Source organism: Amia ocellicauda, chromosome 2 (genome assembly GCF_036373705.1).
Source record: "Amia ocellicauda isolate fAmiCal2 chromosome 2, fAmiCal2.hap1, whole genome shotgun sequence".
Taxonomy (NCBI): domain Eukaryota; kingdom Metazoa; phylum Chordata; class Actinopteri; order Amiiformes; family Amiidae; genus Amia; species Amia ocellicauda.
Window position 1 is genome coordinate 34,040,960 of NC_089851.1, and position 24,303 is coordinate 34,065,262.

Here is a 24,303-nt window from a genome sequence, read left to right on the forward strand (position 1 = left end):
GTCTGTAACTGCTATATTGAAAGGATTCATTTTGAAAGTGAAAGGCATTGAGCATTTCATTTTGTATTTCAATTCTATGGATAATGTCTTGTAAATATGTGCAAATTACTTATTTGTGTCTTTTATCATCCAGTCTTCATATTCTACTGTATATCATTAACAATTTCTGTCATAAATACATAAAAAGTAAACAAATAATCTATGTATATATACACAACCTGCTTCTATATGTTGCACACCTGGATTCTGTACTTTGACTTTTATGACTATTAAATTGTACACATTTGTAGTATATCTGTAATTGTCATGATAATGTAGGTGTTGGATGTGTAAATTGAAGCCTGGTATCAGTGTACAAAGGTGGTAAAGACAATTGCAGTAATGTCTTTAGGGAAGAGAACAGTGTCCCATCTCCCATGCCTACAAAGTGCCTATTGATATGGTTTAAATACTTGTTCTGTGGAGGCAATTTTGAACCAATTAGAGGTTTATTGCCTAGTTGATACAGTTAAATGTAGCACAGAAAGAGATAGAGTGCAGTACAGAGATCACTTCAGGAAATTGGGTACAGGCTTCTCCCTGCTGTTCCTGCGGAGTATCTGTGAGGATGGGAAACTCTCACTAACACATTCATAATTTTAATACTTTTTAGTACTTTCATTATTACCTCAAAGGTAAATGATTTTGCTGTGTGGCTGTAATTGCTTCAACAGCGTTACAGAGAAGGTTAAGGTTAGGAGTAGGGTGAGGTCAAGTTTTATGGTTCCAGGAACATCTACACAGTGCTAGACGAACACGGTATAAGCAAAACTGAGACTTTTAATGAAGGGACACAATATTTTTCACTTTTTAGTTGAGGTTTTTAACTTTTTCACTCAGTTTATCCTGGATTACCTAGTTTTCACATTAAAAACACAATGTCAGTAGAGATAAAGTATAGTGTCAGGCCTGCTCTCCGCACTTCCCCTGTTCACCACTTGAGGTCATCCTCATCATCCGAATACTAGCCAGTCTCCCTCTCCAAATTAGCAATCATCCAATTAACATTCCATCTCCATGTGCACTTGTCCCAATAACCCTCTGCACTCATTGGTTCTACCTCTCCCTACCAGCTCCTCTGTCTCCAATCTGCCCTGCACTTAAACCCCTGTTTGTCCTTCAGTCACTGTTAAGCATTCCCATATTGCCTGACTGTTAGTGTTCCTGACCTCTCGCTTTCTTCTCACAACTTCCTCTTTGCATCTCCTTGTCTGCCCAATCGATTTATCTCTGGACTGTTCCTGACTACTATTTTTGGGTCTCCCCTTTGTACTTTTGCCTTTGCCTTACTTCTGGTTGAGTATACACTTGAAACCACTCCTGTTAGTGTCCGACTCATTACATATAGCATAAAGTAATGGCTTTGCACAGGTAAAAGGAGGCACCATGTTGGTTTTATATTGACACATTCACATAAAGAAGTTGCTTACAATGTTAGACCTCTTATTTAAAGACTCTCTAACAATATTATTCTAGGGGAGCCCAGCCCTGCAGAAAGCCTTCCAGACAAAATCATTTATTAGGTTTCTGTATATGTTTTTCCTTTTTATTTTTGTAAATTAAACTATATTTACAAACCCAATTAAACTATTATGTACTCAAACACAATATTATTATTATGGATTTCTTAGCCAAGGCAACTTACAGTTTACACACAGATAAACACAGACCTATATATTGACTGTTCAACTGACTGTTCAAATTCATTATGACTTAGACAATGAACAAGTTCAAAACTCTGTAAAAGGAAACAGTAGATGGAACTTCTTACTGCTTGATGGGATTTGTTAGTTCTTCCCAATTCATTATTAATAGTACAGATTCAGGAGGCATGACTCCAGAGGCAGTCAGTAGAATTAAAAATCAGCTGATCTGGGGAACTCAGAGAGAGGAGGGAAGGGAAGTTACCAACAGATGGGCTCTGTTCAGACAGAAAGACACTGAAACACTGCAAAGAACACAGAAAAGAAACCACCATTTACAAAATGACAGGGTACTCTGAGTTCAATTTTAATGTGGACAGCGGGTACCTGGAGGGTCTTCTTAGAGGATTTAAGGCAGGAATCTTAAAACAGGCAGATTATCACAATCTGACTGAATGTGAAACTTTGGATGGTAAGCAAACTTATAAACACTTGTTTTATGTATGTATGTATGTATGTATGTATGTATGTATACATTGTCATTCCTTTATCCAAGAAAACCTGGAGTTACACAAGAGGTGTTTTTTGACCTGCTTCCATACTGCACAATATCATGCAGGATGATGGAGTTTAGGATCTACAGCAGCAGTCTGAATAGGAGGGTTTTGAGCAGATGCCAGAAAATGGTTAGAGATGGTGCAGTTGGGACGTCCCTAATAAGCTGAGTGAACATGAACGATAGTTGTCTGGAGAGAGAGAGGAGGGATTAGACATTAGAAGAAGTGGAGTGATGGACTTTGAGAAGTCCATGTATTTTAAATGAGTTGTGTGCACAGTTATTCAGCTGACTGTAACAGGTTTCATTATGTGCACAAATATGTTGCTTCACCTGACCATTTTTGGGAGGTTTGTCACATAGTGGTATTGTGATCAGTTGTGTAAATAAACTGCTGAATGGCCAAGAAGAAATTGGATACATAAGAGTGTAGTAGAATGGTAGAAAATTAGTTTATATTAATTATTAAGGATTTAAGTTTCACAAATTCAAATTAACACTTAAATAAGTTTCACAGGATAAACTTTCTTGTATTTGAGATACAGTCTTATTTTAATTCCTTTAGTTATATATAGCTAGAGAAGTGACTAATATATATATACATATATATATATATATATATATATATATATATATATATATACATATATATACACATATATATTTCCATAGGTTTTTAGTACATGTATTAAACATAGAATATGTATTTATTTATTCACCAAATTGGGTAAAACAATAATTTAAAAATATTACAGTTCTATATTTGTAGATGGTTGTTGTAACATATTATCCAGCATGTAGCATTTTAATTTTTATATAATTCATTGATCTAAATGTTAAGATTAATCTGCTCACAGGGAATAAAATATGTTAGGTAGGGTAAGTATATATGTATATAGAGAGAGAGAGAATGAGAGAGGGAGAAAGAGAGAGCTACTTGAGAGTTGATAGAAAGAGATTAACACTGCCAACTGAAACAGTGAGAAGTGAAGTGAGAACAGGAACCTCCATTTCTGTCACAATGCCGATGCATGATGCTGCTTACTCATTGGCTGCAATCTCTGTTTAACTGTCACCATCCCCTGGAAAAACTTTACAAAGTGTGGAAATACCTGAAACATGAACAAGCATTGCACAACTCAGTGTTCCTACAGTAGAGAAAGTAAATTGCTGTTGTGAAAAATAGCCATTCTGAACAACTGAATTATACAAAGGTTTCAAAGTATTGTACAAATGTAAAAGTTGTTTATTACATTTTAGAAATGCATTGATTTAAAATAATCTAAAAAGTTAGAAAGACAAAACACGAAAATATGTCATTTGCAAACCATGTGATAGCACTCCTAGAGTAGCATTAGTTTTGATATTCTTGGTGTCAGGTCAATTACAGCAGGCTGAACATAATCAGATTTTTGTTAACCTTCTGAAAAACTCATGAACTATGTACTGTACTGTGTGTTGGGCTCCCCAGCTCCCCTCATTTATTTATTTAATCGCTACAAACGACTACAAACATTTGCAAAAGATGATCTAATTGACAAAATAAAATGTTTTCACAGCCATTGTAATGCTTTCCATAAACTGGAATTGATCGTATATATAGCTCAGTCTGAAGCTATTAATGTGTCTGTACTATATTTAATGCAATGTATTTTAAATTGTGATTAGATTAAATTAATTGAGAACAGATATGTGAGCCTAAGGATGACCAAGTCAAGTACTGCAGCTACAATTGACAAACCTCTGGGTGTGAGTCTTGCAGCCTACAGTGGTCAAATTGATCAACACTCCTGAATATAAGGGATGCCAAAGGGTTAACAGGATGAGTGTTTGCAATTAAGCTTATTATAGAAAGTGCTCAGTTTGGATGGATACAAGATGGTTTGGTAAAAACCTAAAACCTATATACTATAGAAAGATAGACTGTGGGGAAGAGGGCTGCATATTGAAGAAAAAAATGTTCAATGGAAGATAGGTTTGTTTTCTCTGTAATGTCTCAATTAATAAAGGGCACTGGGTTTGTTTTGAACCATTACTTCACTTTCAGACTTGTTTGTGTGATTCCAACAAGTACTATACCACAATGTGTATATCCTTTTTATTTTTTATTTTATGTATTTAAATGTTATCTTACGTACTTGCTGTCAGTTTACGTATTTGACATATTGATTCTATTAATAAAAGGCGTTTGAGATGGGGAAATGTGCTATTGAAAACAGTATTATCTATTACATTTTTACGTTGTGTGCCCCCCCCAGATTTGAAACTGCAATTGCAGAGCACGGATTATGGAAATTTTTTAGCCAATGAAACTGAAACATTGAGTGTTTCCAGAATCGATGATAAGATGAAGGAGAAACTTCTGACAGAGTTTCGCTACTTCAGGTCACAGGCCTTACAACCACTTTCCACGTTCCTCGACTACATCACGTAAGTTTGACTGTTTATTCTGCTCCTGCTATAAGGGGAACATGCCAGGGTCTAAATCTGAATCTACACAATCACTGTGATTGCATTTGAGATCACAGCTGAGTCAATGCTTTGAGCGAGCAAACCATTGAGTCCACCCCTAATCCTCTACTGCTTTTTTGTTCTTGTGGATTTAGTTACAGTTACATGATTGACAACGTGATCCTGCTTATCACCGGTTCTCTGCGCCAAAGGCCGGTATCAGAGCTTCTTCCGAAGTGCCACCCGCTGGGCAGCTTTGAGCAAATGGAGGCCGTCAGTATTGCACAAAGTCCTGCTGAGCTCTTCAATGCCATTCTTGTCGACACACCTCTAGGTAAAATTCAGGTGTACACCAAATCAGGAGTCTCCAGCCCTGGTCCTACATGGTCTTCCTGGTTTTAGTTCCTGTCGAGCTTTCGGGTACTTAATTAAACCATTTGGCATAATTTGTCAGTATTTTGTGATCTTATACCACTGATTAAATACACCCCAAAAATCTAAAGTATTGGTGTTTTCCAAGGACTATGGTTGGAGTCCACTGGATCAGACTGTCAAATTTGTGTTTGTTGTCCTAAATTACTCTCTCCGAACAGAATATGACCATGTCCATGATTTGGTGGATTTGGTGGAAGAACAAAAGGATTTAATTTCGGCACACAATTTTATGAGACGATTATTTGCTGTTAACATTGGAAATAAAAAGTTCAGCAAAGCCTCCAAGCACAACAATAGCAGAATCTAAAAGATATGATTACAACATATAATTGTTTCAATTTTTTGTAATTATCTTTCTGTCCTTATTAACTTTTACAAAACACACACCTACATTTATAGCATTAATCTAATCTTAATGGAAACTGATTTTTTCTTTATAGTATTGCAATGAAACTATTTCATAATGCTTAAGATGAAGTGTGTACTAATACAGTGTCTTTATTCTTTTGACATTCAAAGGTGTGGCGTACTTGATGAAAAGGAGATTAGGTTTGATGGTTTGTTTTGTTCTTCTTTGTGATGATAGTCTGATTTCATTTCAGCTCCATTTTTCCAAGAGAGTATGTCTGAGAATGATCTGGATGAAATGAATGCGGAGATTTTGAGGAATAAACTGTATAAGGTACTGCATGTTATTCATTTTTCTTTCTAAATTTACAAAGATATTTGATTTATTACAATTTGTATTTATTTTGTATTTATTTTATTACAAACTTTATTTTATATAAAAAAAACATGGAGCTGAATATGGTGTGCACTTGAAGTGTGCTGTGAAGTTTTTATGAAAGCCTCCCTGAGATGAATTGCAGCCAAAGCAAACATCACCTCCCTCTGTGCTTGGTTGGTGACAGATGGCTTCTGCTCAGTCTGAGTGACCCCATAGCTCGTCTCACACACGCAAGTCTTCCTTTATCAAAGGAGCAGGGTCTTCTGCGGTGAATCCTGTGGCGTATCAAAATATCAACACAGAAAATACTCAGCTTACTGTTGAGGGGGTTCTAAAATTGAAATACAGTAGTTCATCCTCTGCACTGACTACAGTTACAAAGTTTGGTATTTTAACTTCTTCTACTTCTTGTTATTTCTATTAGTAGTAGTAGTAGTAGTAGTAGTAGTAGTAGAAGTATTGGTAATAGTAGTAGTACAAATATTGCAAGTTCCTTCAATATTTCAAACATTTAAACATATAAATTAAATCTACAATATCACTGGGTCACATATTCTGCGACTTCATTTGACCCCAAAATATTCAAATTTGACTGAGGAAAATATACTCTAATCATGCTAAAAGTACTAAAATTCCAGTCAGCAAGTCCAGTAATTATTTCAGCACAATATTTTGATGAGTTTTGACACTACTCACCGGTTGGCTTTCTGCATATCAAGGCTGCTAAATATCTGCTTCCTTATCAGAGAATGGGCATCCTAGAAAAAAAAGCAATTTACAGTAATATACCATATAACAGTATTTTATTATAAAGAGTACAGTAATATATTCAAATCAAATTTGCTACAGTGTATGGCTGCCTGAAAGACATACTGAAGCCTTTGCCTGTAGTGCGCAAAATCAAAACAAAAACAATATTGTATAAACAATATATGGTATAAAGAAATGTAAAAATAAATATTACTCCTCTCCATTTCCGTATGTTTATTTTGTCTAATCAGGCATATATAGAATCCTTCCACAAGTTCTGCAAAGAAGAAGGAGGGACTACAGAGGAACTCATGTGTCCTATTCTTGAGGTAAATGTAAAATACAGATCGGTATTTTTCACTTCTGGTCTTGCAAAGCCACAGCCCTGCAGCTTATATAGTTAACTTCAGATTTGCAAGAGCTAAAGATTTGGTCATTTAGACCATTTCCATATTTTCATTCAGTTCATTAAGAGTTCAGATTAAGTGAAAACCAGAAGACCAGATGAGAGGATCAGTCCAATAGATAGTCAACATAGTGTTTCTGAACAATTGCAAAACATCCATCAACTGGTTGAATAATACATTCCTCCATGTTGTCTTTTCTTTTTTCAGTACTCATTCACTTTGTTTTATTTTATGAGGAAAATAGTCTCAGAGTTTTAAAATACAGCATGGTTGAGATTGTGCCATAATCTAGTATTCATGCTGATAGTTATATGTTTATATTATGGACGTTTTTACCACCATTACTCATTAAAGTGTTTGTATCAGTATTGTATAAGCAAGCTGGATGCCCACAGGTTGAAGCAAGTGTATTTGGATAGTTTCCAATAACTGAATTTCAGAATGTGGTCCACCCAGGTATGGAATCTCAAATCCTGTATAAGCACTGATATTTCTGTGTAGCTAAGTGACAACATATCAATAGGAACTTGAATGAGTTTATCTTTTGCTGAGTATTGATTGCTGCAATCTTGAAAGACTTTGATGGACTGTTGGTTTCGAAACATATCTCCCTTCAGGGCTCAATCTTCTAGGTTCCACTCACTCTCTGGCCATGGACAGGTGGTCATTATAAAGGTGCTTTTTGTCTTCTTGTGCAGAACCTTTTAAACTTTTAGAATACATCTGCCATATCCAGTGAACATTTATATTTACAAGTTCCCCTAGGTCAGGATTATAGTGTGGGCCGTTTTCAGACAAATTCCCGTTTACCAATATACAGTTGAAGTATTTTGGTTTTCTCCCACTCTTTTACAGTTTGAGGCGGACCGCCGGGCTTTTATCATCACAGTAAACTCATTTGGCACAGAGCTCAGCAAAGATGAAAGGACAAAACTATACCCCTGCTGTGGGAAACTCTATCCACAAGGACTGGGCATGCTTGCCAGTGCCGAAGACTACCAGCAAGTGAAAGCTGTTGCAGACTACTTTGTTGTGAGTCTTTTTGATACATAGAAATTAGGTTAATAAATAAAGCATGACGAAATCAATAGTATACTTCCTGCTGCACCCTATTACTTTCTATTTCTGGTTGTTTATTTTATTTATATTGTGTACCTTCCATAAAGGCTTGTACATTGTTTAAGGGGTTGCAAATGCCTTCAGATCTGTTAGTGCAGAATTATGCATTTATAAAGTGTGAACCGCTTAATAACACTATTAAAATTGTATTAATATGCACTCTGCAGTCTCTGATCTAAAGTGTTACAAGCTGTTTGGTAACACATTCATGTTTATCTTTGCAAGAAACCCACTTACTTTTATGTATTGAGAAAAAACAAACTGCTTATGTGATCTATATATTCCCATTAATTTAAGTTTTTACTTAATTAATTATTGCTTTCTGGGCCTCATATTGTAAGTCTGCTGCACAAGATGCATTCTCACATTTCATTTGAAAAACTGCATAGAAATTCCATCTTGCAATACACATGCTTTTAACAAGTTTCTTTGTTTTTAGTGATCCCTTCCAATTCTTAAATCATCTTTAAGGGTTCACACACCACACAGACCCCTCTGAAAAACACCATGGATTTTTAGTAAATATTTATTTAAACCTACTGAAATTAATATTGATTTATTCTGAACTCAGCAATTTAGGTAGGGAAGGGCATCAGGTTATAGCTCTATAATTAGACTAAAGTGTATTGCCTTTGTGATAAAAATACATGTGGTAAAGCTAGTTAAAGTGTGCATGTAATTTAAAGAAAACTCATCACACAATGTACACTTTTGTACCTGTTTCCTTTCTATTTGAAGTTATATGTGTCTAATTACATTATCTTCAGTTGAAAATCATTTATATACATTCAGAGAGCTTGAGTTATATTATTATTCATAGACTGCATGCAGTAACCACTTAATACTGGAAAAAGTATCTCTAAGTAGAATGAGAGGAAATGGGACGGGGAAGTAGTCCAGCATGACACACACTGACTCTTCGCAGGGACTCTATATGAACATATAATGGGAATTTCCACCAATTTGACATCCATCCTTGATGTGTGTGGAGTCTTTAGTCAAGTTTTGAAGTCTATCATGATTTCATTTTATCATGAGTTCAATCAATATTTCTCATCACCTGCCCTAACACATACATTTCATACATTTCGTACATACATTTCTGAACCAACCCCTTGAAAACCTATGGATGAATTAAGCAGCACATCAGAATTTAAAGAGCAAGCAAGAAAACAATTGCTTGGGATAGTAATGAAATGTATAGTTTAAGGTTCAGTGTCTTTCATAGTCTGTGGTAACAAAGCTTACACTAGAAAAATATGCAGATTTAAAATAATGTAGATAGCAAATAATAATAATAATAATAATAATAATAATAATAATAATAATAAATTACTTTAGAAAAAGTAGCATGACAATATAAATGGTGAAAAGTTCCCTGTTCTGTCTGTTTTCCCCCTCTACAGCATCCTTTGCACATTTCACTAATGTATTCCAGTCTTCTTATAGCAGAAATATATATATATATATCTTCTTTATGCTGGTGAGAACAGATATGATAATGCAGCAGAAAATGACTATTTCAAAATGTATTCAATCACATTCTTTAGTAATCTGTGTTCTGTTTCCACACAGGAATATAAACCCATTTTTGAAGGATCTGGACGAGGTTCTAATGATAAGACACTAGAAGACAAGTTCTTTGAACATGAAGTAAGATTACATTTATCCATGCAGCAATCTTAGGGGTTATTGAGGAAGGTGGATTTTAAACAAGTCATGTTATATATCCTGTTTAGGTTGGCATTAAAAAAAACATAATTTTACAATTGGAGCTAATTGTTCTACATGAAACTCTAACATATTTATTCTAGTCTCAATCTGAGTTTGTGAATTAAATATCTGAATTAATGTATGATCCCCAATTTTTCAATTTATCTGATTTTGCATCCTGGAGAATAATGTTAAATGATTTTTAAATAAGCAGTGTGTAATGTTACAAATTAGCACTGATCTGCTATATAGAATTGACTCAATAAGTGTTTCATATTTATTGATACAAAGCCCTTCTGGCAATTATATATTGCATTAACATTGGACAGTGGCAGATTATCAAAAAACTGAAAGCTGTCTTCAGGTTTAACAACAAGAGTGAAAAGTACAATCCACTACAAGAAATCCACAACAGTTTATTTTTACATGGATTTAAAATGGTTAGGGTATGGTACTACCTGCTTTGTATGCTATCTGTTAAATTGTGCAATTGTGCAAACAGTGCAATTATAACATCTGAGAACAATCAAATGGAAAATAAGTAAAAGAAAAAATATTTGTTGATTTATGTTCGTCAAAGATGTACAGTAAGCTCCCAGTAGTATTTTATGGTATACACTGCTATGACTGGAAACTTTTTTATACATTGAGTGTTCAAAATCATTAAAATGAATTGTCAGTTTATGTTTCTGTAATTAATTAAAATAAATCTGTATTTTGCAGGTAAAACTGAACATGCAGGCATTCCTGAACCAGTTCCATTTTGGGGTGTTCTACGCGTATGTGAAGCTGAAAGAACAAGAAAGTAGGAATATCGTTTGGATTGCAGAATGTATCGCGCAAAGACACAAAACCAAGATTGACAATTATGTTCCAATTTTTTAACTGGCAAAACCACATCATGTTTAATCTATATACATGAATAATAACATTTTCTGCCTTTTAACTTCAAATGTGTAGACGTGTGTTAAGAATGTTTCCAATAATTCACAAGGCTTGCTTATTTCTCAATAAAATTGATTTTTAAACCGTACACAGTAAAATAAATAAATAAATAAATATGCTTGTAAATCATTGTATTCTTTACAGTTTATTTTACAGTATTATTATCTTGTTTTTATGGTATGTTATGTATGATAATTTATATGACATGGTACATTTGAAAATAGGATTTGGAAGTTCTTTCACAAGATCATTGATGTAGTTTACGGTAAAATACATGTTAGCATTTTCCCTAGTGCCACAGTCTGGTATAATGACATGTATATGACAGTCATTTATAATGTGGAAGAAACAGGTTTGAAACCTTGCCAGCCCAAGTTCTTCTAGTGATATGGGCTACAATAAGGTACAAAAGTGATACATTGAGCTACCAAAGGGAAACTGAGTCAGAAATGTGTGTTTGATAATAATTTGGTAACTCTTACCAGATTTTACAGCATTGTATTGGAATACTTAAAGTAAACATTTTACTGTAAAATGTACCATAGGACACTTTACAAGTACTCCTGTTTTACTGTAATAAATACAGTAACTTCCTGGTAACTCTAGTTGCCATTAATTTACAGTACATTTTACAGACTTTTTTTTTTTTTTTACACAAGGTACATTTTATATATATATTCAATTCAATTAAGTGTTCTCCTAAAAGATCTTTCAATATTTTAAGGATCTGTTATAATGTATACACTTTTCAGTCACACTTTACAATTAGGTAACGTGATTTCTAATGACTAGATATATAAATATCACAGGATAACTTCATCTTGAGTTCTTATGTTAATCACATGTATTACAGGGTTAGGGTTAGGATTTAGGGTCAGGATAAGTGTGGGTCATGTGCTCAACATCAGAACTCAGACGATGATCATGATGTTTCAATCCTATGTTATTCATATATTAATTTGTGAGGAATCTCTGAACCCTATTGTAAAGTGTTACCCATTTTTCTGTCTTCATTACTTGTTTTTAACAAATAATTGAATAGGGAAAATGTTGTAATGCATGCTGAGCAATATTCAGATTTACTTCATTTCATACACACAGCTTTCATCTTTTTAATAAATATGTCAACCCTTTGATCTTCTAGTTATTTAAATCCTTTTGCTTTAATGCTATTTTTAAACTGATTTATTTTATGTAATCATTGATTAAGTAATCTGATCAAGTAATCTACACTCACCTAAAGGATTATTAGGAACACCATACTAATACTGTGTTTGACCCCCTTTCGCCTTCAGAACTGCCTTAATTCTACGTGGCATTGATTCAACAAGGTGCTGAAAGCATTCTTTAGAAATGTTGGCCCATATTGATAGGATAGCATCTTGCAGTTGATGGAGATTTGTGGGATGCACATCCAGGGCACGAAGCTCCCGTTCCACCACATCCCAAAGATGCTCTATTGGGTTGAGATCTGGTGACTGTGGGGGCCAGTTTAGTACAGTGAACTCATTGTCATGTTCAAGAAACCAATTTGAAATGATTGGACCTTTGTGACATGGTGCATTATCCTGCTTGAAGTAGCCATCAGAGGATGGGTACATGGTGGTCATAAAGGGATGGACATGGTCAGAAACAATGCTCAGGTAGGCCGTGGCATTTAAACGATGCCCAATTGGCACTAAGGGGCCTAAAGTGTGCCAAGAAAACATCCCCCACACCATTACACCACCACCACCAGCCTGCACAGTGGTAACAAGGCATGATGGATCCATGTTCTCATTCTGTTTACGCCAAATTCTGACTCTACCATCTGAATGTCTCAACAGAAATCGAGACTCATCAGACCAGGCAACATTTTTCCAGTCTTCAACTGTCCAATTTTGGTGAGCTTGTGCAAATTTTAGCCTCTTTTTCCTATTTGTAGTGGAGATGAGTGGTACCCGGTGGGGTCTTCTGCTGTTGTAGCCCATCCGTATGAAGCCCAGTTCAAAAGGAAAGTTCAGCTCCAAAATCAATTATACTTTTTTATCATGTGTCCTAAGGCACACAATCTACCCAGGCACAGGAAAGCTGGGATTCACACAATAAAGTAGTGTCAGCACTGCAAGTCACCAGTGTGACACACAACCATATATTTTGCCTTTGTTTCTTTACATTACGTTGGAAACAACAGCTCCCGGGACACAAAAGTACCTCAACTACCAACTGAGCAATTATAGAAGACATTGCTTTTGGGAATAGCTTGGCTCCTGAGATAGAAGTCACTTAGTTAATCAGGACTGTGTTAATTAAGATGTTTTACTTAGAATTGTATTTGAACTACACAGATGAAGAAAGTTGATTTGAATTGTCATTTTTGCACTACCTATTCAAAATGAAATCTAGATATTGTGCAATACTGTATATGTAGTTGTGAAAGAGCTATTATAAAATATTCTAGCAGACCGCTCGATAAAAGAATCTTTAAATCAATAATATTGTTTTTTTTTTTGGTCTACAAATTAATCAGACATTATTATTATTAAACTTTTATTTTATTCTCCAATAGCTTAGCCACCCCCTTGGGATGTGAAATGGCCTTTCTGGGGGTGCGAGACATGGCAGATTTCTTAGAACGGGGGTGCCCCACTGAAATAAAGGATATTAAACTATATCCAAGTTCAGTATTGTTTATTCTCTTGGCTAACTGCTGACTGCTTCCAGTTTCACAATGGTCACTTACTCCATGCAAAGATGTACAAAGTTAACCTCTTAATTCAGTCCAGTTTGTTTCTGTTTTCCAGAAGAAATTGAGAATAGAGAAGCTCTAACGTACTCCTGGTAATATTTTGTAAATTAGTGACACAAAATAATGTCACTTTCTTTGGAAACAACACTTTCCTGACTATAAAACAAACATATATACATACAAAAGTTTTTCCTTGGTGGACCTCTACTTGTGTAATACATATTTGCACATACTTTACTAGTTGTGTGCATCTATTTTATATAATTATATTTGTCATACAAAATCATGTTTGTTGACGAAGTTAATGGTTATTCATAGAACAATACACAACACCACCACCAAGCACTACTACTATTTCTACTATTACTAGTACTACTAATAATGTCAAATATTTCAAAATGTATGAGATTCATATACAACATCCAAGTCATCTCTTCGTTGTTGTTGTTTTTTTTTTAATGATGCATTTTGCATTTAGAGTTTTATTATAATTACTTGTTATTTTATTTATTGAATCTCGGCGATATGATAACATGTGCGTGGTGACGTCAGACGCTCACTGCGTCTGTTTTTGCTGCGGTGTGAACCTGTCTGTGTGGCGTGAGCGATGGCACTCGTATGTGGACGCCGAGCCTGAGAGGCGGAGCGGCGGAGAGAGAGCGCTGGTAATACCGCAGAGAGAGGCAAGGAGAGACCCGGTGGGGAGCTGCGGGCACGGTAAGAGTCGGGGTGCCATCCCGGAAGACTGAAGTCTGTTTACTTCAGACGTTGTAAGAGCTCCGGGTCTTGAGGAGACGCTCAGTGCCCGTGTTTCAGGCTCAGTTTGAACAGAAAGGTTGTGCTCTCAGTTGTTTGCTATGTTTTACAGTACGGCTGGAGAAAGATGGCGGACCACAGCAGCAGTGTCTGCAGCGGGCCTGTCCCGTGTTTGTACGTGTTGTTAAATCACTTCCATGCGGGGTTTTAACTTCGCTGAGCACCGAATAAACGCATTATTATGCGGGAGGGCAGTGCATTGCGTTTCGGGGAGTGGTGTGATCGCTGTGTTGTTGCGGGACAGCTGGCAAAGCCCCGAGCCTTGAGTAATGCGTGCGTTTTGTTTTCCAAAAGTGAACTTTTATGACCCGTCTGGCTTGCTGCACCATCAGAAGCGAGTTGCCTGCTGTGTTAGTTAACGCAAGTAAAACAATGTTGTATTTGGCGTTTCTTTCAGATAGTTTGTGTATCGGATCCGGTAGAAAATCGATTAAAGGTAGAGCTTGTAGTGAGGGAACATAAGCTAATTGTATATTAAAGTGCAGACTCCTCTAAGTTATGCCTGTTTCAAGATCTTGAATTATCCACGGTATCATCCGCAATAAAACGAAATACAAATGTATCCCTTAATGTAGCACTAATCTCAGCTGTTGTTTTTTGTGGGTGATAGGGAAGGCACAGTAAAGTGATTTGCACAAAGTTTGCAGTCATGTTGGAGCGAACTGTCAGATGTTGGGGAGGTAAAAGTTCAGCTCTGAAGATTAGTGTCAAATGCTATATTTTTGTTGTTCTGGAAGCTACTGTTCTCTCAAGATAGTTGCTGGTAAAATCAGTGAATATGAAAGAGACACAGGCGACTGGAAATATTTTAGTTTACTGCTTTTCTAATGTGTCCATTTGGTGAGATGCATTGCTAAGAGCTGGTCAAGGGTTTATTGTCTTCTGTTTCCATGGGTTGAACTTTGAGTTAATTTGTATAACCTAAATGTAACTGGGTAATAGACATGACACTACCATATCCATGCCCTTGCAAAGTACATGTCTTTATTTCTCTGGGGGTTCTTAGCTTCCTCAATGGTACAGTGTCCTTGTATGATCTTTAATGGCAGTATACGTGTGCATCTGGTCTGTGTTTTAAATAGGCTAATAAATAGACAGCAGAAGCATTTCAGCCTATTGGAAAAGGTCAGTGGTATACTTGATGATTAAGCACAGCACCAGTTCAACTGGAACCACCATATAAAACATTTGAATTGAAATCTCTCTCCTTGAAGACTTTAGCTTCAGATGTGTGTCAGTCATAAACAATACTATCAGACTAATCACCATGACATGAGTGCTGTATGGACAAATGTTGAGCCTGCACTCAAAGACACACAGCCATTGTGTCATGCAGTTAGTTATTGTCCATTTGGTCCATACAGATATATCTAGCCTAACTGCTGCCTCCTCTGCACTATTTCACAATCGTACACCAAAAAGGTAGACTTAACAACTTGACAGAATTGAGCAATTCCAAAGTGGTCTGGAGCAAGTAGAAAAAAAAAAAACAAGGAGGTGTATTTGAAATGCTAGACATTGTACGTGGGTTTGTTTTGGTGAAATGTGACAGTTCGTAAGTCATGTTATGAACAGAGCAAGAAAGAATGCTTCTGAGTTGGCAAAGAAACTTACAAAAGCTGTCCAAGGTAAAAATCCCGGAGATAAGATACTGCCAACATCTTTAGTTCTATTTCAGAGCCAGAACTTTAACTTTTATTCATCGTTGTGAAGCTGAGAGAAATGACATAAATCACCAGCTAGTATGATCTGTAGCCACATCTACCACATAATCCCTTTTTCCCAAAACCCACATTTTTCCTTGTAGCATCACACTCCCCCAACCAACCCCCCCCCCCAGCATGCACACAATTCCTTCATACACAAAAATACTTAATTAAAATTATGTATTGAGCAATAAAGGGGATTTTCACAATGTATTTCTATAGTTGACGTTACTTATTTGTTAAAATGATTGAAAATGTCTATTCATTCATTGCCTTATAAGAGAATAATTGTTTCTCTAAAACTGTCAGGCTGTTGCTCTTCATAATCACTTCTACATTCAATATGTTGCTTTAAACCTAATGCAAAAAATGTATATGCTTCAAAGTATGTTCTGTCTTGTTTCTCATACACATAGATACTGCATTATGCCATCTCGGTAGTGTGGCAATTGTGAAAAGACAAATGTGGCCTAAATGATGTTGGAGTACAAAAAGGCATTACAGTCTCCAATTAACTTTTAATAGAGTATGCCAACAGCACAGTTTCCAAGGCAGTGGGAGAAGTTGGTCCCCTTTACTTTCTGTGGCTCTGTGGTTTTCTCCACTGTAGCACCTGTCCAGCTTTTATGACATGATCTGTTCATTATTCCATTTGCATTCCCTTAGCAATGAATTGTGTTTGAGGTTCACCTGTCATTTTGTTGAGATCTTGTGTTTTTGTCACCTAATATTGAACAAATAGGCAGACTAATGTTTTGAGAGATTTGTGGGTGCAGATGCATTAATGTGAACCAGATTTATTTGCCACTCTTTTCAAATGTTCAGTACACCTGTCTTTCCATTAAGCTGCTTTGTAATTTCAGATTATTTTCGAATCCTTAATAAATGTTTGGTTTCATCATCTGACAAAAAGTAGCTGCTCTTCTTTGAACCTGTCATCATGCTTTATGTCACACCTGCTCTCCTTTAACGCCCGTGTTTTGGTGGGTTCAGCCTCGTATTCAGAATATGGCATTTACATGAATCAGAATTCCTTTAGTATTCCAAATTCTAGAGGAATAATATCCTTCCCTGAGTAATCTGAATAATCAGATCTGGAATATTCTATTCCATAGTTGGAATATGCTGTTTACATGGCGGAATATTCAGAATACCAAATAACAGTGGCCATGTACATGCAGTGATTGAACTATGGAAATTTGCACAAAATTCAAGTTCATACAAACAAGGGACAAATGTTGGTAAAATCAAATGTGGATGTCTTAATTTTTCATTGTTCAAAAGCCAAGTATTTTTTGATTGGTGTGAATTTCATTAAGTGTAATAATCGCAAATAAATGTTGACAGTAGTTTTATTGGCTTTCTGTTTAGTTGTCTTCCTTTTTTATTTATTATTATTATTATTATTAGTATTTGCAAGTTAAGAGACACTTAGGCATTTAGAAAGTTCTTGAGGAAGTATACTTGGTAAGTGATATCAAAAATCATGTCAAAATGCATGTGGACAATTTATAATGCTACTCAGCTTTATGGAAATGTATTTTTGGAGTCTGATTAATTGAGTATGACTGTGTGCGGTCTGGAATATTTTATAGTGACAAAATTCATAGTTCATTCTTTTTAAAAGGTCAGCAAATAAGTATGGTATCAAAAAAGGTCAGTTATCTTTAAAGTTGGCTGAACTATTTGACTGTGATCACCAATTAAATTACAAGCTGTTACAGAAACTTACAAATGAAAGGAGGCAGTTTGACCCATCATGCTGTTTTGCTAAATCCAGTTTTTGATAATGCAAAGGGGAGAAGAGTGGTTGAAAGAATATCAGGCAAGCAGCAGATTAACTGAATACATTGCTTGTGTAGAGCTAACTTGATACTGGCACACAAAGCAAGAAAGACTTCCTTCTCCACCAAAACTATGCAATTGGAATTCTCAAGCAAGGGTGTTTGTGTTGTCAAAACTAATTGACTATAGTTGGTATTATGACTATAGATGCATTATGTTTCAAGGATGCTGAAAGCTGGAATGCATCACACTAAGCCTAAATGTTGTTTGTGTATCTAATTACCATCATAATTTGAACACAAGGGAAGTAGTATTGGATGGTTAAAATAATATGGAAAACCTATTTCAGTGTGTAGGGGTGCAGTGAGACTAGTTGGCTGCTCAGATGCTGGAAGCACAAATCCAGCACTGAGAATATGATGGGAGTTCATAAGAATAATGGGAAGGTTCTCTGGGCCGGTTTCATCATGGGTGTTATCATCTGGAATTACAATGCATGTGCACATTGAGGAAAGTGCTTTGTGTGGGGAAAAAAGATAGGGCAAATCTCATTTACATGTGAATTTGAAGGGCAAAGTGAGAAATCTAGGCCGACTTTCACATGAGAACCGCAGTGTCATGTCAAATTGCTGATTATCTCGAACTGTTTTCTTGGGTAACAGCTTGGTAGTTTCAATAGAATTGGTTTGTAATGGTAACGTGGCCAACCCACCTTTATATCATTCATACATTTCCTTGTGATGGTCATAAGTGGGCAGGCTGTCCCATGGCTGGTAAGGACACTGCAGACCTACTGAAAATGAAGAACAATGCAAATAAATCTACAATTGCTGTACTATACAACTGTAAAACATGTGGATTTGTAAAATCAAGAGCCTGGACTCTGTTCTGTGTCACCTGTAAAATCACCTCCACATGAATGCTCTCTGTGTGTCTCCTATGTCAAATAATGAGTATAGCTTGGCAATTGAATTAGAAAGGCAGTGAGAGGAAGATTTGCCAGCGCTTCCACAGACCTACAGTACTTCTGCTGCTCAGGAGCCACTGCTAATTATATTTGTATAGGCATCCATGCTGCAAGTGGGAAACAAAAGAAACTATCTTCACAGTTCAGTACTTTTATATTGGTTTTGGAATATTCTTCAACACTTCTCTTCAAACGAGAGGTTGAAATCGGTCTGAGTACACCCTCAGACATATAATTGAAAAAGATGTGGTAATGAAAGGGAGAAACCCTGTTAGAAACATTTACAAAAAACATTTAAATGTGCAGTTCTTGCATGTGTTGCTGGTGCTCAGCTGTCAGATGTCAAACCTGAACCAGTTTCTAAAGTACATGCAGATATCGTTTAGGAATGTCTATGATACATTGTCATTGTAAGTAATGAATAAAGCAAAACTTTCTCTTTGAAGTCCCCGAGGGTGTAGAAGAAAGCATGTATTGAAGGCCAGTGTACAACAAATAGAAACAAAGTATAAGTTTACCACATTTTGCAGTATTTTGAATTTCAATGTTTTCAGCGGCGCTCTTTACTATTTCACTGGTTATCTGTTTAAGAGTTTAGCAAATCACGATTGTAAGCCATCTAAACAAACTTAATTTTGGACAGACTTTACTTTTTTGAACAAGACATATTTAAAAAGGCTGCATGCCGTCCTTGTAAATAAAATGGTTAACCCCATAAACAATCTTCACTGCAATGCATCAGTTTGAGATGTAAGCCTGAATGATTTGTACCATGTATAAGCTTACGTTTTCAGAACAGAATTAAGTATGCTGCGTCCAAACTGCTTATGTAATTAATCTGCTATAGAGTGGGCATTTTCTTCACAGAAAGACCCATGTCTCGGCAGAGTGGGCAAAACTCTAGTAGATGGTCTACTTTTGTTTGTTAGTACTGAAAAAAGAAAATAGATTTGGGGGATTTAGACATTTTTATTCAAATATATTAATTGATAAACAGGCTAAAAAGTGTCTTTCAAGAAAAGGCAAGGAATCCTTAAGACAAACAGGGTTAACACACAAATGAGTTGCTCTCCCTGGTTGAGCACTGCACAACTGCATTGCACTTTGTTTTTTTTTAATGCATCTTAAATTATTTTAAGTAAGCATTGGATTACATTTGGCTGCTTTGTTTAAATGGATACAAATCAATAACAAGAACATTTGTACAGTATGGAAAGACTATAATGCGGACTGTGTTTTTACAGCCTTTTAGGTTGTTTGTAGAAGTTAAACAGCTGGAGGCCAGTGATTTTTAGGAGGATGCAAAGCTCTTGGAAAAAAGTGTTTGATAATATTTGCCCTAATCAGAAACTTCAGTTATTTATCTACTTTTGGTGCCACTACAGACCAGCTTTAAAATATCATACATGACTGTTGTAATTTAAGTGTGGAAAATTAGTGATCAACAGTAACTTGTCTGTATTTGAGATTGTCTCAAAGCAATTGGGGTTAGTTGAAGTACTGAGTGATGTGTGGTGATGAGCATACAGGCCACACAATGCCACTTCATTGCTCAAGTGAGTGTCTAAATTAATGTCTGAGTTACTCTGTTCCACTCCTGGACAAGTCACGCTCTAAGTTGTTGAAATTGAGAATTTTAGCAAAAGCCTTTTGGATTATGTGTGGTGGTGTTGTGAATCTATAGAGTATCCTCTATGATGCATCCTTTTTGGGCTCTGTAGTTCCCTCCATAAAATATATTGTGTAATTCCAAAATTGATAATAATGAGGTTGTAGAATGCTTTAATAAAATCCTTAGGATGGTTTAGAATCCTATAAACCAATCTACAAATGTGCTCAAATAATATGTTTATATTAAAGCATTTAATAATGTATACACTCTATCATCATATAAGTCTATATCTCTGACAGAATTGTACGCTCCTGATTGATGTTGTAGACTTGCTCTGCTTGTAGATTTTTATTTATCCTACATTATATCCTATTAGATCTTTATCTAATAAAGTTTATTGCATTCCTGGGACTTTTTAGGTATGAAGTGGACTTTTACCCATTTATTTTAACAAATGCAGTGCAGTAAATGAGTTGCTAATGTTCTGCCTCCATCAAGCATGCATTTCCTCTCAGCGTCTGTGTATCAGTATATTCTGCATGACATCACCCCTGTGCATGATTGTCTGATAGACTGCCATTGTAATCTCATTGTTATGGTTTCTTCTAGTTTCTCTATCCAAAGAATGCAAGAGAGTGAAGGAGTGTTTTACTCCTTGAGATCCCAAAGCCTATCTTAAGCAGGGGAGGTATTTGGTCCCACAGTGTCTGTTTTTTGTACTGTATGATTTTGTAAGATATGGCTATTCCAATTTATAATACGATTAACTCTGTATATTTCCCATGCTATCCCATACATTAAGGCAGAGACTAAATCAAAACGTTGAATTAAAATTTGCAAGTTTGTACCTTATTGCATTTTTATTCATAATTATTGGAAAGTGGCTCATAAAATGAACTGCAATTGGGTACCAGTTTGTAATTTGCTTTAGACACCTGGAGAATGTGTTTTTGTGTTATGTGGAGCACATGTTAATAACTTAAACACAACTCTTCCATTCTAATAAGAGCCATAACACAATATGTAGGCCTGGTCCTCGTTTAAACAAAATTGGGGTGTCCATTGATGGAAGGGTATCATCATTCTCTGTCCCCAGCTTGTGTTGGTAATTTTCCTAGTCTCTCCATCATTTGACAGTTCTGATCCAGTGCAGTAAATGCAAACCTCTTTCATAGATGTTTTTCTGTATTTAAAATACACCTTAGCCTTTTATGTGAACCTTGTCTGAGTTATGGACAGTACTGCATATTTTACAGTAGCCAGCTTGGTTTGAAGGTTAACGATAATGCCACTATTTGGTTTCCTTGAGCAATGTGCTTATGACTACAGAGAGCACTGTGGAAGAAGGGTAGAGTATCTTTCCTGTGAGCTTTTTAATTATTTAAACATAATGAACCTGCTTGGAAATTGCATGGCAGCGATCTGATCATTTGGTTTATCCAAGGTATTGACAGTATTTTCTACATAGAAAACAGACATTTAATTCAAGGCTGGTGGTCATTTAGATAAATGCAGACCCCCAGCTTTTAGTGTCAAGTATATATATTTTCCTTTTCTATAGTGAATGTTCCTTTAGACAGGAGTGGAATTACAGTCGCTGGCAAAACCCTTCTAAAACCTATTTATCTTCTCAAATCTGAATTAGGCCAAGAGGAAATGAGGTGGTGAAGTAAATCATTCAGGCTTAAGTGCACATTATATACTGCTCACAGACTGTAGAGGATGGACACGCAGTTCCTACCCTAACCATATACTAAAGATGACTGGATGTTTTGTCACTCAACATGAAACCGCATGACCCTGATACAGCCCTCTGCGGAGGCCTTTTATCATCCACTTTCTACACTCCCACTTCTGTTTGTGTAATTCTCTTATGTTTAGAGATTGGACATCCTGTAGATTTTGTGAGCAGTGTAGCTATGTCTCCAATCTAGTCCCATATTCTTGACTTCCTTTAGCCAATTTCCCCTATTTTGGTTTGTTTGTGTTTGTTATAGGTTTGAAAATCTCTCGCAGCTGTGAATGCACTTCTACGGAGTCCATTTTCAGAAAAGCTTTTCTTCAGTGACTTCAGACAGATGTTAGCATTGAGGACCCATCCTCTGCTTGAATACAAGCTGACACTGCAGTAACTGCAAAAGAGTTGTAAATGAAATGGGATGTGAGCGATGAGACAACCTTAAGCTCTTAAATTTTGTGGAACTCTGCCATTTGCTCCTTAAACTTTGCTGTATGTATTCACCTCAAGGTCTTCATAATAAAGATTAGTTTTCTGGGATGGCAGGGTGTGTGTGTTTTTTTTTTTTTAGGTTTTGCTGGCAGTAATGATTCAGAACAAAGATACCTCAACAAGTCTGCTGAACAGTGCATTGCTTTAGTTATGCCTGATCCAATTTATAATGCTGTGTCATTCATGCAGTTGCCAAGAAATTCTCTCCCTGTTATTTGTCAATGGTTTCATCAGTGTATTCCCACACAGATCAGATAAAAAGTATACAGGAGCTGGTATAGCCTTTGTACAGTATATCAAGAGCAGAGCAAACCCATTCAACAAAAATTTCCTTTGGTTTTCCAGATTTCCTAAAGAGAACAAAAAATAGGCCTTATTGTAGTCTGTGTTACTGCACCTTGAAATAAAATAAACAAACATTGCATGGTGATCTAAGATGAAGGATTCGTTTTGTCATTGACTGTGATTGAGATATTTGAATGAATGTTTCTGTGCATTGTTACAGAATTGTCGCACCCTAGCAGTAAAACTGAAATGCACACCACAGTGATGTTGGCTAAATGAGACCACAAAAAGCGGAATGGGAGAAGATGGCAGACCAACACCACCATACACCAATGCTGTGATAGCATTACCTTTCAGAAACCATATCCCACGATCTATACACTGCACTAAGGCCTGGGAATGCACTTCAGCTGTGGTTTTCAATACTGCTTTTGCACTGAGAATGAAAAAGCATTCATTCACACTTTTATTTTTATCTCTCCTTTTTTTATCTGAAGTCATCCTGGCTAACAGGGCTCCAGTGCTAAAGTATAGTGCTAAACTATAGTGAATGCTAGTATAGACTATTCTATTGATTGACATAGGTATTATGTTGCAATTGACGTTTACAATTCTTTAAATGGTGATTAATCAAACCAGAGGCTCCAGCTGAGTCAGTCCTGGTTGCTCTGACTGTTAAAATCATTACATGTGGTGATTTCAATGGGGAAACTGCTATATCAAATTGTAGCTGGATTGGAGAAATGGTCAATCCAGATCTTTCTAGCAGGGGAGAAATTCCTTTCCTGATGGGGGGGACTGTCTACTGGTTATCTAACTGGATTCTCTAGGATTATATTTTAGTCAATTTTGTTGTAGTTTCTGGAGCTTTGAATAACGTTTTTCCATTAATCCAGTTAATTATAGACCAGAAAGTATCTGAGAGCTGGATTCAAATAAAAATCCACAAGACACTGTAACACAAATGGAGACATATGTTCTGCACCCCAGTTTTGTAGGATCAGAGTCTAATGGTTTTAAACATTTGAAATTATATTAAATATCTGGATGCATTTGAGCTAAGAGTTCACATTAAAGGTGAATGAGTCCTAACTTTGAGCATTAACCCTGGCAATTACAAAAGGAGAGTAAAGTTCAACAGCCTAAAATAAATACGTTGTCAGAAACACGATCCTAAGTAGAGAATTCTGCGTGGTCAACGCATGTTGAATAACTTCAGTTTTCTGTCCATGTATGCATGCATGCAGGAGTGATGCACTATTTTGTGGCAGAGTAAGTCATTGCATTGGATATCTGCATTTCACAGATTAAATCATTCCCTATCCTGATAGAGGATATTCCATTTGGGTGTGTAAATCTGATGAGCTAATTAGAAATGTATCTAAGGAT

General features: G+C 36.1%; 2 protein-coding genes across 3 annotated transcripts in view; both read left to right on the forward strand.

Moving 5' to 3' along the window:
- Positions 1-1,939: 1,939 nt before the first annotated feature.
- LOC136769383 (V-type proton ATPase subunit d 2) lies at positions 1,940-10,901 on the forward strand. Its single transcript, XM_066723305.1, has 8 exons — positions 1,940-2,154; positions 4,497-4,668; positions 4,845-5,023; positions 5,727-5,806; positions 6,853-6,930; positions 7,864-8,040; positions 9,703-9,780; positions 10,564-10,901. The coding sequence occupies exons 1-8, from the start codon at positions 2,025-2,027 to the stop codon at positions 10,723-10,725; spliced, it is 1,056 nt and encodes a 351-aa protein (XP_066579402.1). The 5' UTR covers positions 1,940-2,024; the 3' UTR covers positions 10,726-10,901.
- A 3,197-nt stretch (positions 10,902-14,098) lies between these two features.
- The window catches only part of wwp1 (WW domain containing E3 ubiquitin protein ligase 1), a 52,271-nt gene continuing 42,066 nt past the window's right edge, over positions 14,099-24,303 (forward strand). For both annotated transcript variants that reach the window (XM_066723306.1, XM_066723307.1), the window contains exon 1: positions 14,099-14,230. The gene's annotated coding sequence lies outside the window, so the exon portion shown is untranslated. The remainder of the gene's footprint in view (positions 14,231-24,303) is intronic.